The 14,047-nt window shown below is 45.3% G+C and overlaps 1 protein-coding gene across 6 annotated transcripts in view; it reads right to left on the reverse strand.

The window, feature by feature from the left end:
• The window catches only part of LOC139233191 (kynurenine--oxoglutarate transaminase 1-like), a 74,598-nt gene that overhangs the window by 15,628 nt on the left and 44,923 nt on the right, over positions 1-14,047 (reverse strand). For all 6 annotated transcript variants that reach the window (XM_070863829.1, XM_070863827.1, XM_070863831.1 and 3 more), the window contains 6 exons: positions 10,891-11,011; positions 7,549-7,625; positions 6,091-6,180; positions 3,461-3,647; positions 2,592-2,668; positions 1,832-1,918 (listed from right to left, as the gene is read on the reverse strand). In XM_070863829.1, the coding sequence (XP_070719930.1) occupies positions 1,832-1,918; positions 2,592-2,668; positions 3,461-3,647; positions 6,091-6,180; positions 7,549-7,625; positions 10,891-11,011 (639 nt within the window). The remainder of the gene's footprint in view (positions 1-1,831; positions 1,919-2,591; positions 2,669-3,460; positions 3,648-6,090; positions 6,181-7,548; positions 7,626-10,890; positions 11,012-14,047) is intronic.

Below are 14,047 nucleotides of genomic sequence, written 5' to 3' on the forward strand. Positions count from 1 at the left end.
TTCTTGTTACACATTACCCAGTCTAGGATGGCCAGCCCTCTAGTTGGTTCCTCGACATATTGGTCTAGAAAACCATCCTTAATACACTCCAGGAAATCCTCCTCCATCGTACTGCTACCAGTTTGGTTAGCCCAATCTATATGTAGATTAAAGTTGCCCATGATAACTACTGTACCTTTATTGCACGCATCCCTAATTTCTTGTTTGATGCTGTCCCCAACCTCACTACTACTGTTTGGTGGTCTGTCCACAACTCCCACCCTTTGATATTCTGCAGTTCTACCCATACAGATTCCACATCGTCCAAGCTTATATCCTTCCTTACTATTGCGTTAATTTCCTCTTTAACCAGCAACGCTACCCACCTCCTTTTCCTTTCTCTCTATCCTTCCTGAATGTTGAATACCCCTGGAAGTTGAGTTCCAGCCTTGGTCACCCTGGAGCCATGTCTCCGTAATCCCAATTATGTCATATTCATTAATAGCTGCCTGCGCAGTTAATTCGTCCACCTTATTACGAATACTCCTCGCATTGAGGCACAGAGCCTTCAGGCTTGTCTTTTTAACACACTTTGTCCCTTTAGACTTTTGCTGCAATGTGGCCCTTTTTGATTTTTGCCTTGGGTTTCTCTGCCCTCCACTTTAATTTTCTTCTTTCTATCTTTTGCTTCTGCCCCCATTCTGCCCCCATGCAGTGCTCGGCGCACAACCATAGCAGTCACTGACAACTCCGATATAAGACACTCTGACTTGCATTCAAAGATGCCGCTATTGCGCCTGCTGCACTATGGGAATGGCAAGTTTTTCCGGTCGGATCTTGGGGTGACTGCTAAATCATGCATAAGGCCAGAAAGTTCCACCCGGGGCACATGCGCAGCCTTGCACGACGATTGACGTCATCCTGATGGTCCAAACAGAGGTTGGGGCGGTAAGTTCTAATGCCCCAGCAAAACCTATGCTGAAAATTCCGTCCGGGCGCTAAATCCTGGATACCCTGTTTGACGCGCAGAAACACCATTTGCCGCATCACAAAACAAGGCGCAAACAAGCGGAAAATCCAGCCCTCAATATTATGGGCCCAAGTTTCGGGCCGCGCCTAGAATGGCGCAGCCCCGACCTGGACGCCCGTTTTTCGCGCCACAAAGTGTGCCTAAAAAAAAACTTACATATTCTCCGGCTCCCTGCAGGTCCTCTTGAGTCGGGCGCGGTGCAGCACGAGCTGTGCGGGCGGAGCTAGGTCCCTGCGCTGAAAACAGTGCCGGGACCCCTGCACATGCGCGCTATAGTGGGCGTGCATGTGCAGTAGCTCCAGGCGCCCAAAACTGTGTGGGAGGGGCCCGAAGCACGCAGCCCCTAGCCCTGGTCGAATGGCCTCACTGGGGCTGCGTGCATAAGGCTGCCTCCCAGCTCCTGCTTCCTCCCGACTCGACTCCCGCTCCCACCCACCCCCCACCCCCCGGACCAGACCCTGACACCGACCCGACTCCCGCTCCCCCCCACCTCCCCCCGGACTGGACCGGACCCGCCCCCCCCCCCACCCAACCTGACCTCCCTCTCCCTCCAACGCACCCCTACCCCCCACCCCCGACCCGAACCGACCCGACCCACGCTCCCTCCCTCCCCCACCCCCCGACCCGACCCGTGCTCCCGACCGCTTCCCCCCCCGGACCGGACCGGACCCGCGCTCCTGACCCCGACCTGCGCTCCCCCCGACCCGACCCGCACTCCCTACGTCGGAACCTCTATACTGCATTGTCACCTGCTTTTCACAGAAATAAATACCGTTGTATCTCAATATACCCAGGAGCTTCACAATCCCTAATACAGCTCACCTTAATAAAACAGAATCGTATGAAGTTTTCAAAGCCCTTTTTGTGATCAGAAGAGTAGAATGCAGACACTGGAATCGTGGCTAAGCCCTGTGAATAAAAACAATAGCAGAGAAAAGAGTCAGAACATTATTTTTTTTTGCCAAACAATTAATGTAGTAAGATTCCACACTCACTGCCCCCCTCCACCACTCTCCATGGCCAGCTGTTCCTGATGCTGGAAGCTCTGTTGCTGGATGTAGCTATTAAAGATTAACTTTGTGCATCAATTGCATATAAAGGATATTCCTGTGTCTTTCCCACCATTACAGAGTTCCTAATCTCAGTCATGTGATTGTGGAGAATTCAAGGAAAGGCAACGTACACAGGATGGAAATGTACAGAGGTTATGTCACTTTCGCTGCATAGCTTCTACTGACAGGCTTTACAGTAGGCGGCTGGATTCTGGTGGAAAATATGAACTACCCTGGTTTATAGCATACAACGTACCAGGTGATAAGTGGATAAGAGATAGGTAACCTCGAAGAGCCATAATGTGAACCAATTTGGTCAGCAATGCCTAATGTTTGAAATTTCTACGAAAGATTCTATAGGTGTGTTGGCCTCACAATGTACAGAATCGGGGACCACAAAAACAGCTGCTTCAAGCATAAGAAAAGGCTGCCACAACAGGTTGTTCACATTCAGGAACAGTGAACGACGACAAATTCTAGTCAGCTATCCTCAATTTTACAGTTAGCACCATCATTTCACAGCTACGCACCTTATTGCGTATGAGCCACTTCACAAACCTATAATCATATGGCTCCTCAATTTTGGTGGAGTCTGGCAGGTCAACTTCTGATAGAAAAAGGTACAAAACAAGAAAGTCAGCCACTTCACAAAAAATAATCCTGACCATTTTATTGTGTTAACACATCTTGTATAACTCAAAAATACACTGGTGGAGGTCAGACGTTCCCTCATAGGATGAGGTGAAGAGAGAAAGCAGAGGACTCAATTCCAAGCCTGCTTCATGTGCATCTTAGCAGCAAGATTCATGACAGCAATGGAGCAGGTCACCATACTCTTGGCCACATACAGTGCATGGTATGGCGAGAATGATACCTTAAAATAACAGGAAGTTTCATTCAGAACCAAAACTTAACATCAAAACCAAATGGAGACCATGGGTCCGAAATTGCCCTCCGCCCTGTTTGGGGCGGATAATTTGAATTAAATGATGAATTACCGCCAGGATGGAGATTGGAGGGAACTTCAGCCCTTTTGGGTACAAAAATGAACGGGGCAGTGTTGGGGGCAGCAGATGATTGGAAGAGAGTCGGGAGCAGGGTGGAAGGCGGGCGGTGTCATTTAGGGCCGCGCTGAGCACATTAGTGCGACGCGTAGCGATGTCCCTCCCCTTTACTTAAAGGGATAACTCTTAGAGGCGGTAACAAGCGTTAAAAAAGGGGCAATTTCAGCTCCCATATATTTTTGCTCCATGTTTCTACCTGAAAGACTGCATTTGATACATGGTCTCTGGAACAACAGCTACACTGATTCCATATTACACTCATAGAAAATAACAAATCCCATCAGTCTGTTTATACGGTTTGTACTTTCTTTGTGACAACCAACGTGGCTACTCACTGATTGCTGAGATGTCCACGATCAAGAAGTATCCGCCCTCTGGTGTAACTGGCTTTAACCCCACAGAAGTGAGGCAGGCAGCAAGCCGATCTCGTTTCAGTTGCAGCTCCTGACGTAAGCTGGTGAAATAACTCTCTGGTGCTCCCAGACATCCAAATTCTCTCTCAAATCCCTCTGCTACCGCTTGCTGAGGACAGAAAACTACTGTTTTTTTAAAAATAGTGCAGTCTACTTCAATGAAGTTTAGCCGTGTAACATTTCAGATTCAAAAGCCATTTTTGTGTCATCCACAATTCGTTGCTGCAATTTACAGAAAACTAACTCATGATTAACCTCCTTGGGGAGGGGGGAAGGTACAGAGGAAGGTAACTTAAGTCGCTTTGACCTCAAATTGGGTCCAAGATGATATACCTGACAATGGATGATTGGAACTAATCTGTGGTAAATTCGCTAATCTGATACATCAATCAGGCAGGTCCACAGTACTCGAGAGAGCTGTTGCTGACTGACAAGCCAGTGTGGCTCATTGATGAAAGTGGAAGGGTAGTTCTGACACTGGCTCCTGGCATTGTTCTCACTTGCCTATATGTAAGTCCGCAAATAAATACCCCAATATGTAAGGTGGTCTTAACTAGACAAATTTACCAGTGCTCTGCGTGGTGTGGTTTTAGCTGGTTAAACTCCAATATATGCCTACTCACAATTGGGGGTACCTAAACTTAGCTCTTGCCAACCTGTACCTAACTGCATTTTCCATTTATGTAGCTCCTTTAGCATTCCAAAACATTTTACTGGGGGTGGGGGAGGGCTGAAAAATAAATAGATAAAATAAATATAGTTACAGGTGCTAAGTCAAGGTGGGGAATTAGGAGCGTTGACTAAAAGCTTGGTTCAAAATATGAGTTTTGAGAAAGTTTTTGAAGGGGAGAGGTGGAGAAGTTTTGGGAGGGAGTTCCAGAGAAAGGGGCTGAGATGGCTAATGGCCCTGCCACCAATGGTTGAACAGGGGTAGAGGGAGGAAGCACAGAATGCTAGAATCAGAGAGTTGGAGGTGTGAGGAGAGGCAAGGCCAGAGGAGATTGCAGAGGGGCAAGGCTGCTGAGCGATTTGAAGTTGAAGACAAGGATTTTAAATCCAACGTGTAGGGGACAGAGAGCCAGTGTAGATCAATGACGATGGGAGTAGTGGAGAAACAGGACGCAGTGTGACATGTCCTGGCTGAGTGTTTTGGGTTTAGGTCAGTGGCGTGCATCATTACAGGTAAAGTGTTTCAACTTCACATCACGCTGATGGAACCTCCACATATGTGGATTTCTCAGTAGCCTGGTTTGGGGACTCATAGGCCTGCTGTTGGATTTTTGCATCTCAAGACTCCTGGCTGACCAAAGAAACCCAGCAAAGGATATGTTTAAGTTTGTTCTGAACAAAGACCTGTTCTGAATTTAGCAACATGGCCCAGAGAAGTCGCAAAAGCAGACAGAGGAGCTCTGGAAATGTCTCACTGGTGCTGCACTGGTTGGGGAGGGGGAGGTGCCATTATGAATGAGAAGTTCAGGTGCATTGGGCCCAATTTTAGCCATGATTTGCATTAATTTTTTTGGAGTAAGTTGTTTTTTCTAAAAAACATTTCCCCCCCCCCCCTAAAATTTGCTCCAGAGTAAGTCAGTTAGGTACGATTTTTTTAGTTCAGTTTTTTTTTCAAAAGGGGGCGTTCCCAGACACTTACGCCAGTTTTGGCCATTTATGCCACTTTGGCCACCAAAAACTTACTCCAAATCCACTTAGGTCAGCGTTTGTGGCCAGCTCTGAAAAACATTGTGGGCAGTTAAGAATTCGGCGCAGGTTAGTACATTTAAAGCACCAACACTTACAAAGCACTAAACAAACCACAAAAAGTAATAAGCAATCAATCAATAACAAATAAAAAATAGAAGTCCTACCTTTATGTCAGAATCAAGTTTTTTTTTAAGTCCCCTCCCCCCCCCCCGCATCAAAACATTGCTTCGCGCCCCCCCCCCCCAAAAAAAAACTCTTCTTCTCCCCCCCACCCCCAATCAAAACTCCTCACTAAACAAAGCACAACCATCAATAAATAAAACATAAAACTGAAGTCCTACCTCGGCCCGGGAAGTCAGCGGGCCGGCCGGCCGGTGCGGGAGGCCACTCGGCCGGGGATAGGGTGCGTCGAACTTCGGGTCATCCCTTCGGCCGGAGATAGGGGCTGCGAGCATCGGGTCCTGCTCACAGCCGGCAGGACACGCTGGGAGGGCAAGGAGCATGCGTGCAGACTTCACTGCGCATGCGCGCAGCTGCCGGCAGTGCTTTCTGCGTTGGGCTGTTGCTCCGCCCTCCACTTCACTATCTATTGCACGCTGGGACACTGGAGACTTGGCAGAGCGGGCAGGATGGGGCCACTTTTTTTCGGCGCTGTTTCCAGCGCGCAAAGTCGGCGCATTTAAGGTAAGTGCACCGAAAAAAGGAGTTGGGGAAATTGGGCCCATTATTAGGGCAATGCAGAGCGAGCTCTGTACTACACGGTACAGCATTATACATCTCGATGGTCACATAAGTAAAAACATTCACCTCTGTACATTCATAGCTGTGAAAGCATTCTCTTTGGTATTTCTCACCTGTGCTCCAGTGGCACAATGGTAAATTGAGTTCTGATGGACAGTCTGTAAGTGCTTGAGGATGTCCTTAGGTCCAATTGCCCAGCCAATCTACAGTAAGCCAGGTAGATAGAATATCACAAAATCTATAACCAGAAAATATCTAGGCATCTTTGTATTTTATACTTAAATAAAGTGTAAGCTGTTTAAAGAGTTTCCCGGGATGAGAGGATTGTCCTACGAGGAGACGTTGAGTAGATTGGGCCTATACTCTCTGGAGTTTAGAAGAATGAGAGGTGATCTCATTGAAACATATAAGATTCTGAGGGGGATTGACAGGGTAGATGCTGAGAGGTTGTTTCCCCTGGCTGGAGAGTCTAGAGCTAGGGGGCATAGTCTCAGGATAAGGAGTTGGGCATTTAAGACTGAGATGAGACATTTGTTCACTCAGAGGTTTACTAATCTTTGGAGTTCTCTACCCCAGAGGGCTGTGGATGCTGAATCGTTGAGATTTTTTTAAAGCCGAGATATAAAGATGTTTGGACTCCAGGGGAATCAAGGGATATGGGGATCAGGCGGGAAAGCAGAGTTGAGGTCGAAGATTAGCTATGATCTTATTGAATGATGGAGTAGGCTCGAGGGAGCCGTATGGCCTACTCCTGATCCGAATTCTTATGTTCTTATAACAGATTTATGGAAATTTTTCTTTTACAATCAGCTCGTTTAACTCTGACGGCACAGTTAACATGGAAACTTAAACTTAAGTCCTATGATCAGCTGTAGCACCAGCTGTACTGCACTAGCAATACCAGCTGTAGTGTGGCTGGGTGCAACATCACGACAACAGCCAATGTTTTTTTTTATTCGTTCACGGGATGTGGATGTCCCTGCATGATCAGTATTTATTGCCCATCCCTACTTGCCCTTGAAAAGGTGCTGTTAAACCGCTGCAGTGATACTTCTTTGTAACAGTTTGGTACAACTCAGAGGGCAGTTGAGAATGTGCCGGATATTGAAGTTTAACTTTGTTTACTCTATTCTAATGTTTCTAACTACTGTAGCTGAGCTGCAGTGCACTGGGTCAGTGATTCAATGTATTGGGATTCGGGATCAACTTTATCATCCCATCAAATTGCAGCTGATCCCAAATCCTGCTGCAGCTCCAGCTCAGCTGGTCCAGTTTGGTACAGTTCAAGCCAGTTCAGCCACAGTAAACAAAAGCATCAGAAGAGAGTTATCAGTTGATCCCAAATCCCAAACCAAATTAGTTGCTTACAACAGGTGCTAATTCGCTGGTTAAAATTGCATTCGAATTCATTCTAAGGAATAGATTTTACTAATAATTAGTTAGGGATTCGAGATGTTGTCTGTTATAAGCAGTTGTGCATCCATTAGACACAATCTAAGTGAATTGCACTATAATGAATCAGCACTAAAGTTAGTTATTGCAATTTCTCTGATTAACTTTCTCCGACTCACCTTCCACCCTGTAGCACTGAAGGTTTTTCCTGCACTTCCAACAGTGATTGTCCTCTCCCACATCCCTGGCAGGCTGGCTAGGAATAGGAACAGAAACAGTAGCTAATTAGAGGTGTGTGTGTGTAAGGTGGTGGTAGTGGTGGTGGGGGGGAAGAGAAGACACTAAAGGGTTAACTTATGCGACTCTCCTCACTGGTATGGAACCTCATTAACAGGATATGCAGCTAGAGTTGTAACTGTGTAGCCCTGATTTTCCAAACTATGATTGCTGTGGGCAGGGCTCCCTGCCCAGAGTTGAACCTCATAAGAAATACTACCCAAGCAAAATTGGTGGTAAATCTGTTACTACGCACCCACAAGACTCAAATTGCATCAAACTACGATTTAAATTATTTAGTCAGATCAAAAGAACAATAACAGCAAGCAACTTGCATTTATAGAGCACTTTTAACATCAAAATGTCCCATGGCATGTCACAAACAGGTGGATGCAGAACCTATGCAGAGTCAGGAAAGGAGAGATTATGGCCCCAAGTTTCCACATGATTTGCTCCTGATTTTTAGGAGCAACTGGTGGAGAACGGAGTATCTTAGAAATCGGAATTCTCCACATTTAAGTTTTCTGCCGTTCTAGTCAGGTAGAATAGTTTCACTTTTGAACAGAATTTTTTTTTCAAAAGGGGACGTGTCCGGCCACTGACGCCTGATTTGAAAGTTTCCACAGTGAAAACGTACTCCAAAATAACTTAGAATGGAGCAAGTGAAGATTTTTGTAGGCTTGAAAAAACCTTGTCTACACATTAAAAAAATCAGGCGCAGGTTACAAGTTAGGCGTCCGGAACGAGGTGGTGGGGGGGCGGGCAGAGGGAAGTCATTACATTCTACAATAAATCCTTAGTTATACTTATACAAATATTATACAAATAAATCCAACCTGAATAAAAATTTATAAGCAAAGAAAAGATGAAATAAACCATGTTCCTACCTGTGTGAAAGTGCTTCAGGCAGGCCTTTCAGGCAGCGGTTTGCCGTCGAGAACGACCGACGGCAGGGGGAGGCAGGGAGAAGGCTGCAGGAAGCCTCAGAACTTGAGGCAGCCGTTCCCAACGGCAGGGGGTGGGGGGGGTAAGCCTCATTACTTGAGGCAGCCGTTCCCGACGGGCCCGACCGACGGCGGGGGGAGAAAGCTGCAAGAAGCCTCAGTACTTGAGGCAGCTGTTTGCTGTCGGGCCTCAGTGCTGATCATGGAAGGGCAATGTAGTTTTATTAAAAAATTTTAAAAATTGAACAGATACAAAGAATTTGAATAGTCTCAAACAAGTGCATGTGTCCCGTTTATCACAGTCTATCTTTAATTACAGAATGCACTCCCTCACCCTCACACACAGAAATATCAAGAAAATTTAAATACAAGCCTTTGCAAGGGTTCAATAAACAAATTTTCACTTTTTCTGCAGCACTTTTTAAAATGGCCGAGTGCCAATGTTTCCTTCACACTGCGCGTGCGCGAATGCTCCAACGCGCACGCGCAGGGTTGCCGGCACTAAAAAAACTAATTTAAATTGTACCCGCCCCCTCCTACTTACAAAATCGGCACGAGTGGTAGGCTCCGCCCCCTGGGCGTCGCGCCAAGCAGACATCGAGCTGCAAAGCGCTCGAGAATAGCGCGTTTTTTTTCAGGCGCCGTTTTCGGCGCGATAAACGGGCGCCCAGCTCGGAGGGGCGCCTGTTTTGCCGCGTGTAGAAACTTGGGGTCCGGAGTAGTGACAGAAAGTCAGGTTAAAGCAACCAATGAGGTGTTGGAGGAGGATTGTGTGGTCAACTGTATCAAACACTGTGGAGAGGTTGCTGTGAGTCACAGTCACAGAGGATGTTGTTTATGACTTATACTATCATCTCAGTACTGTGAAGAGATGGAAGCCAGTTTTGATGCGGTGGGGAGTTTTGATTGGGACAGGGGGGAGGGATTTTTGATCGGGGGTGGGGGGTGGGGGGTGAGTTTTGATCGGGACAGGGGGGAGGGAGTTTTGATCCCGGGGGGGGTGATAACTGTGTAGCCAATAATTTTAATGAGCTTACTCAAGACTTTCCTTAACCCTGTTGATGAAAATACTTTTCTAACCAAGTTAATAGAAAATACTTTCAAATACATCATAATCAATTCTTGAAGATTAGATTTGATGGAATAATTTTGCTTGAATTTTCAAAATATTTAAAAACAGAAAATAAACAGTGGCTATATGGTATAAAAAATTTCTATGATGGTGGATGAGCTTAGGCGACTGGGAGAACATAAGAATTACGAGCAGGAGGTACTTCGATTTTTTATTTGGATATTTTGAAAAAATTATGTAAATATGTTTTGTCTCTTTACAGTTCTGCTGCCCTCCTGCACTGATTTCTTAACTCTCCGCAAGGGTTTTCTGTGCGGCCACAAGTGGCCATATACACTGACCTAAGTTAGTTTGGAGTAACTATTAGCTGTCCAAACTGGCTTAAATGGCCAAAACAGGCGTAGGTGGCTGGTAATGCCCCCTTTTGAAAAAAACTAAACTAAACTAAAAAAATCCTAATTAACTCACTGACACTGGCGCAAATTGAATGTGCAAAACGGGAATTTTCAATATACTCCAGAAAAATCAAGTTGCTCCAAAAAAAAACAGCAACTCCTGGGCAATTTTGAGTCCTGTATTTTAGCAGTAAAGCTGTCCGAAGTGCTTCAGTGCAATAAGCTGAACCTTTCAAACAATGTTCCAGAGTTTTGGGGAAAGAAAAGATTCTGTTTTTGATAATTTTGTTAAGACTACTATAATCATACACATTCATAGCAGAGTGTTAATTACTGTGCAACAAAGTTATGCAATGAACTGAAGCATATAGTCAATGGAAAACGGAGCCAACAGTTGGAAAAAAACGAGTTAAAGCCTCTCCCCACACACAGAAGCAGGCTCTCAAATCAGTGTTGTGTCTACCAATTACAGTCCTCATTTCCAAAATAGATAAACAAGGGGTTGAGCCAAAGGGCTGCCTGTCACTCCGATCCACTTGCCACAGTTGATCAGCTGTACACTTGATAAGTATTCAGCTGGGTCAAAAGGGAAAGTCTACTGTGAACACAACATCCACATAAGGGGAATGGAAATTGATGACTCTCAGTATGCTCGTCTTGTGTGATTACAGGCAGACATTGGGTAACACTGCCTTGATCTCTTCAGCTGAAGGAAGTAATATGGAGTTGAGATAGATTATAAGTAAACCTGATGCTAAAATCAGGTTCCCTCATTTTCGAACTGTTCACGTTTACACACATTTGGCTAAGATTGTTCGGATAATGCTTTCTTACCAATTCGCACGTGTTCATTAGCATCATACACCAGCCACTCATACACCTCGTCACTAATACACAACACATTGTGTTTCACACAGAGATCTGCGATCACCTGCAACTCTTCACGTTTGAAAACCTAAGTTGGGGTCAAACAAAGAGCAACTGTTCAGTAATATGCTTGAAGTGGATGGAAACTAGCTAAACTTCCTTCTTTCTTTGTACTCGGTTCTGCTATATTAACCTTTCTTTCATCTTTCTCGAGGCTTCCCTTTCCAGTCAGGTCACAGAACTGACTCCATTTCCGTTTACTCATTAGGGAGGAATGTCAGTCGCCGCTAGAACATTTCTGTTTCCGCTTGTCATTTAATCCTCATTCTGAACATGCCTTGGCTAAAGTGAATACAATTGTTTGGCCATTCACAAATGTCTTATCAAGCTAAACCTGCTGCCTTCATATTCATGGAAAAAAAAATGTATTCATTCATGGGATGTGGGCGCCGCTGGCAAAGCCGGCCTTTATTGCCCATCCCTAATTGCTCTCGAGAAGATGGTGGTGAGCCGCCTTAGACACAACTAAGTGGCTTGCTAGGCCATTTCAGAGGGCAGTTAAGAGTCAACCACATTGCTGTGGGTCTGGAGACACATATAGGCCATACCAGGTAAGGACGGTAAATTTCCTTCCCTAAAGGACATTAGTGAACCAGATGAGTTTTTAATGATAATCCGGTAGTTACATGGTCACTATTACCGATACTAGCTTTTTTATTTTAATGATCACTGAACTATTAAAAATAACGTATTTGTAGAACACCTCATCATGGGCTAAAATTTCGCCCTCCGATTAAAACGGCGCACTTGCCTGAGGTGCGCCGACTTTGTACTCCAAAAGCGGCACCAAAAATGTAGCTTCGTATTCTCACCGCTTCATGGACCGTCGTAGGCCTTGGCGTGGCAAAAGCAGAGGGAGGGCGGAGCCAGGTCCCAGCGCTGAAAACAGTGCCGGGAGCCTGCACATGCGCGCTCGAGTGTGCGCGCATGCGCAGTAGCTCCTCGCCCCCAGAATCTGAGTGTGCGCTCTGCAGGCTGTGTGGGAGGGGCCCGAAGCACACCGCCCCTATCCCTGGCCGAATGGCCTCCCGCACAGGCCGGCCGCTGCCGAGTTTAGTTGAAGGTAGGATTTACTTCAGTTCTTTATTTGTGAATTGAATTATTTACTTCAGTTCTTTATTTTTTATTGAATGTTTATTACTTTTTGTGCTGTGTTTAGTGCTTTGTAAGTCTTGGTGCTTTAGGTGCAGGTCTTCTCTGCTTCCTTCTATTTTTTATTTGTTAATTAATTGCTTTTTTTTTGTGCTTTGTTTAATACTTTGTAAGTCTTGGTGCTTTAGGTGCAGTGTTCTTTCTATTTTTTTATTTGTTAATTAATTGCTTATTACTTTTTGTGCTTTGTTTAGTGCTTTATAAGTCTTGGTGCTAGGTGCAGGTCCTCTCAGCTTCCTTGTATTTTTTATTATTTTTTTGTGCTTTGTTTAGTGCTTGGTGCTTTAGAATGTACTTACCTGCGCTGATTTCTTAACTCTCCGCAAGGGTTTTCTGTGTGGGCCACAAGTGGCCACATACACTGGCCTAAGTTAGTTTGGAGCAACTATTAGCTGTCCAAACTGGCTTAAATGGCCAAAACAGGCATAGGTGGCTGGTAACGCCCCCATTTAAAAAAAAACGAAACTAAAAAAATCCTAACTAACTCACTTACACTGGTGCAAATTAAATGGGCAGAATTGTGATTTTTAAGATAGTCCAAAAAAATCAAGTTGCTCCAAAAAAAACGGAGCAACTCCTGGACAAATTTGGGCCCCGTATCTGGTGAACATCCCAAAGCGCTTTACATAAAATGAATTACTCCTTGTTGAAATGCCTTGTGTTGTAGCCAAAGGTGCCACAAACATCAAGAAGATGAATGACTAGTTAATCTACTTTTTTGTAATGCTCATTGCAGGAAGAATGTTAGTCAGGATGCCGGGTGATCTCTGCTCTTCTTCAACTAAACGAAAAAAAGACTTGCATTTATATAGCGCCTTTCATGACCACCAGGCGTCTCAAAGCGTTTTACAGTCAATTAAGTACTTTTTTTTTAAAGAGTGTAGTCATTGTTGTAATGTGGGAACTAGGCTAATCCTGGGACTAATGTCCACTGGAACAAGCAGATAGGAACTGTTTAGCTAGTGAGCCTTCATTTGAAAACCAGCCTCATTGTTAGGCCACAGGTATGGAAGGTATGGAAGCATGGGCCAGCCCACACTGCGATATGTGTACGCACTAGGTCGTGCAATAGAGCTGGCCACCAGTGGCCTTGGGTAATCCTTGCCACTGGACCAAGACCTAGCTCTGTCAAGCCCGTGTGGTGGCTGGTGTGCAACAGCCACAAGTTAAGAAAATCCATGCACAGGCATCTTCCACCCTTCAGGATGTAGTTCAGGTCCTTCACTGAAACACATGTAAACTCATCTATTTTTGGCGTGGAAGCAAGTCATCTTTGTTTCGAGGGACTGCCTATGAGGTGGAAGATAATTATTTTAACAATGCAACATTTCAATTTAAGGATTCTGTTCCACAAAATACTAATTCACAATTGTGGTCATGAATTGTAGGCAGGTTGTAAAGATAATAGTCTAAAGGTCATTATATTTAACCAGGTCTGTAATGGTCACTGAATTGTAGGTAGATTGTAAACACACAATCGGCCTATCTGAAGCACTGTTCACTAGAATTCTGATGTCAAGGCCCTGTTATTTATTGATGTTATATGTGTATAGCTAAATTCATTAATTCTGTTTGGATTCTTTTGTGGTGTCTCTAATTTCAGCATTGTGCTGTGAAATTAACTGCGACAGGGGATGTGGTGAGCAACAGGGATCTGGGGTTTCATTCACTAGAAGCAGACTGATGAGCTGGTCATGGACCGCCCTTCTGGAAGGCCGACTGAGTGGCTGTCTTCTCCCTCTCTCCTGTCCCTCGTCTTCCTCTTCCTCCTCCTCCTTCTGAGGTGGTCCCACAATCCCTGGTGGCAAGGGCTGCGCCCTCATGTTGGCCAAGTTGTAGAACATGCAGCAGACCACCATGAAATGGGACACCCGCTCAGCCGAGTGCTGGAGGGCTCCTCTGGAGCGGTCAA

The sequence above is a fragment of the Pristiophorus japonicus genome, chromosome 20 (assembly GCF_044704955.1).
Source record: "Pristiophorus japonicus isolate sPriJap1 chromosome 20, sPriJap1.hap1, whole genome shotgun sequence".
Taxonomy (NCBI): Eukaryota; Metazoa; Chordata; class Chondrichthyes; family Pristiophoridae; genus Pristiophorus; species Pristiophorus japonicus.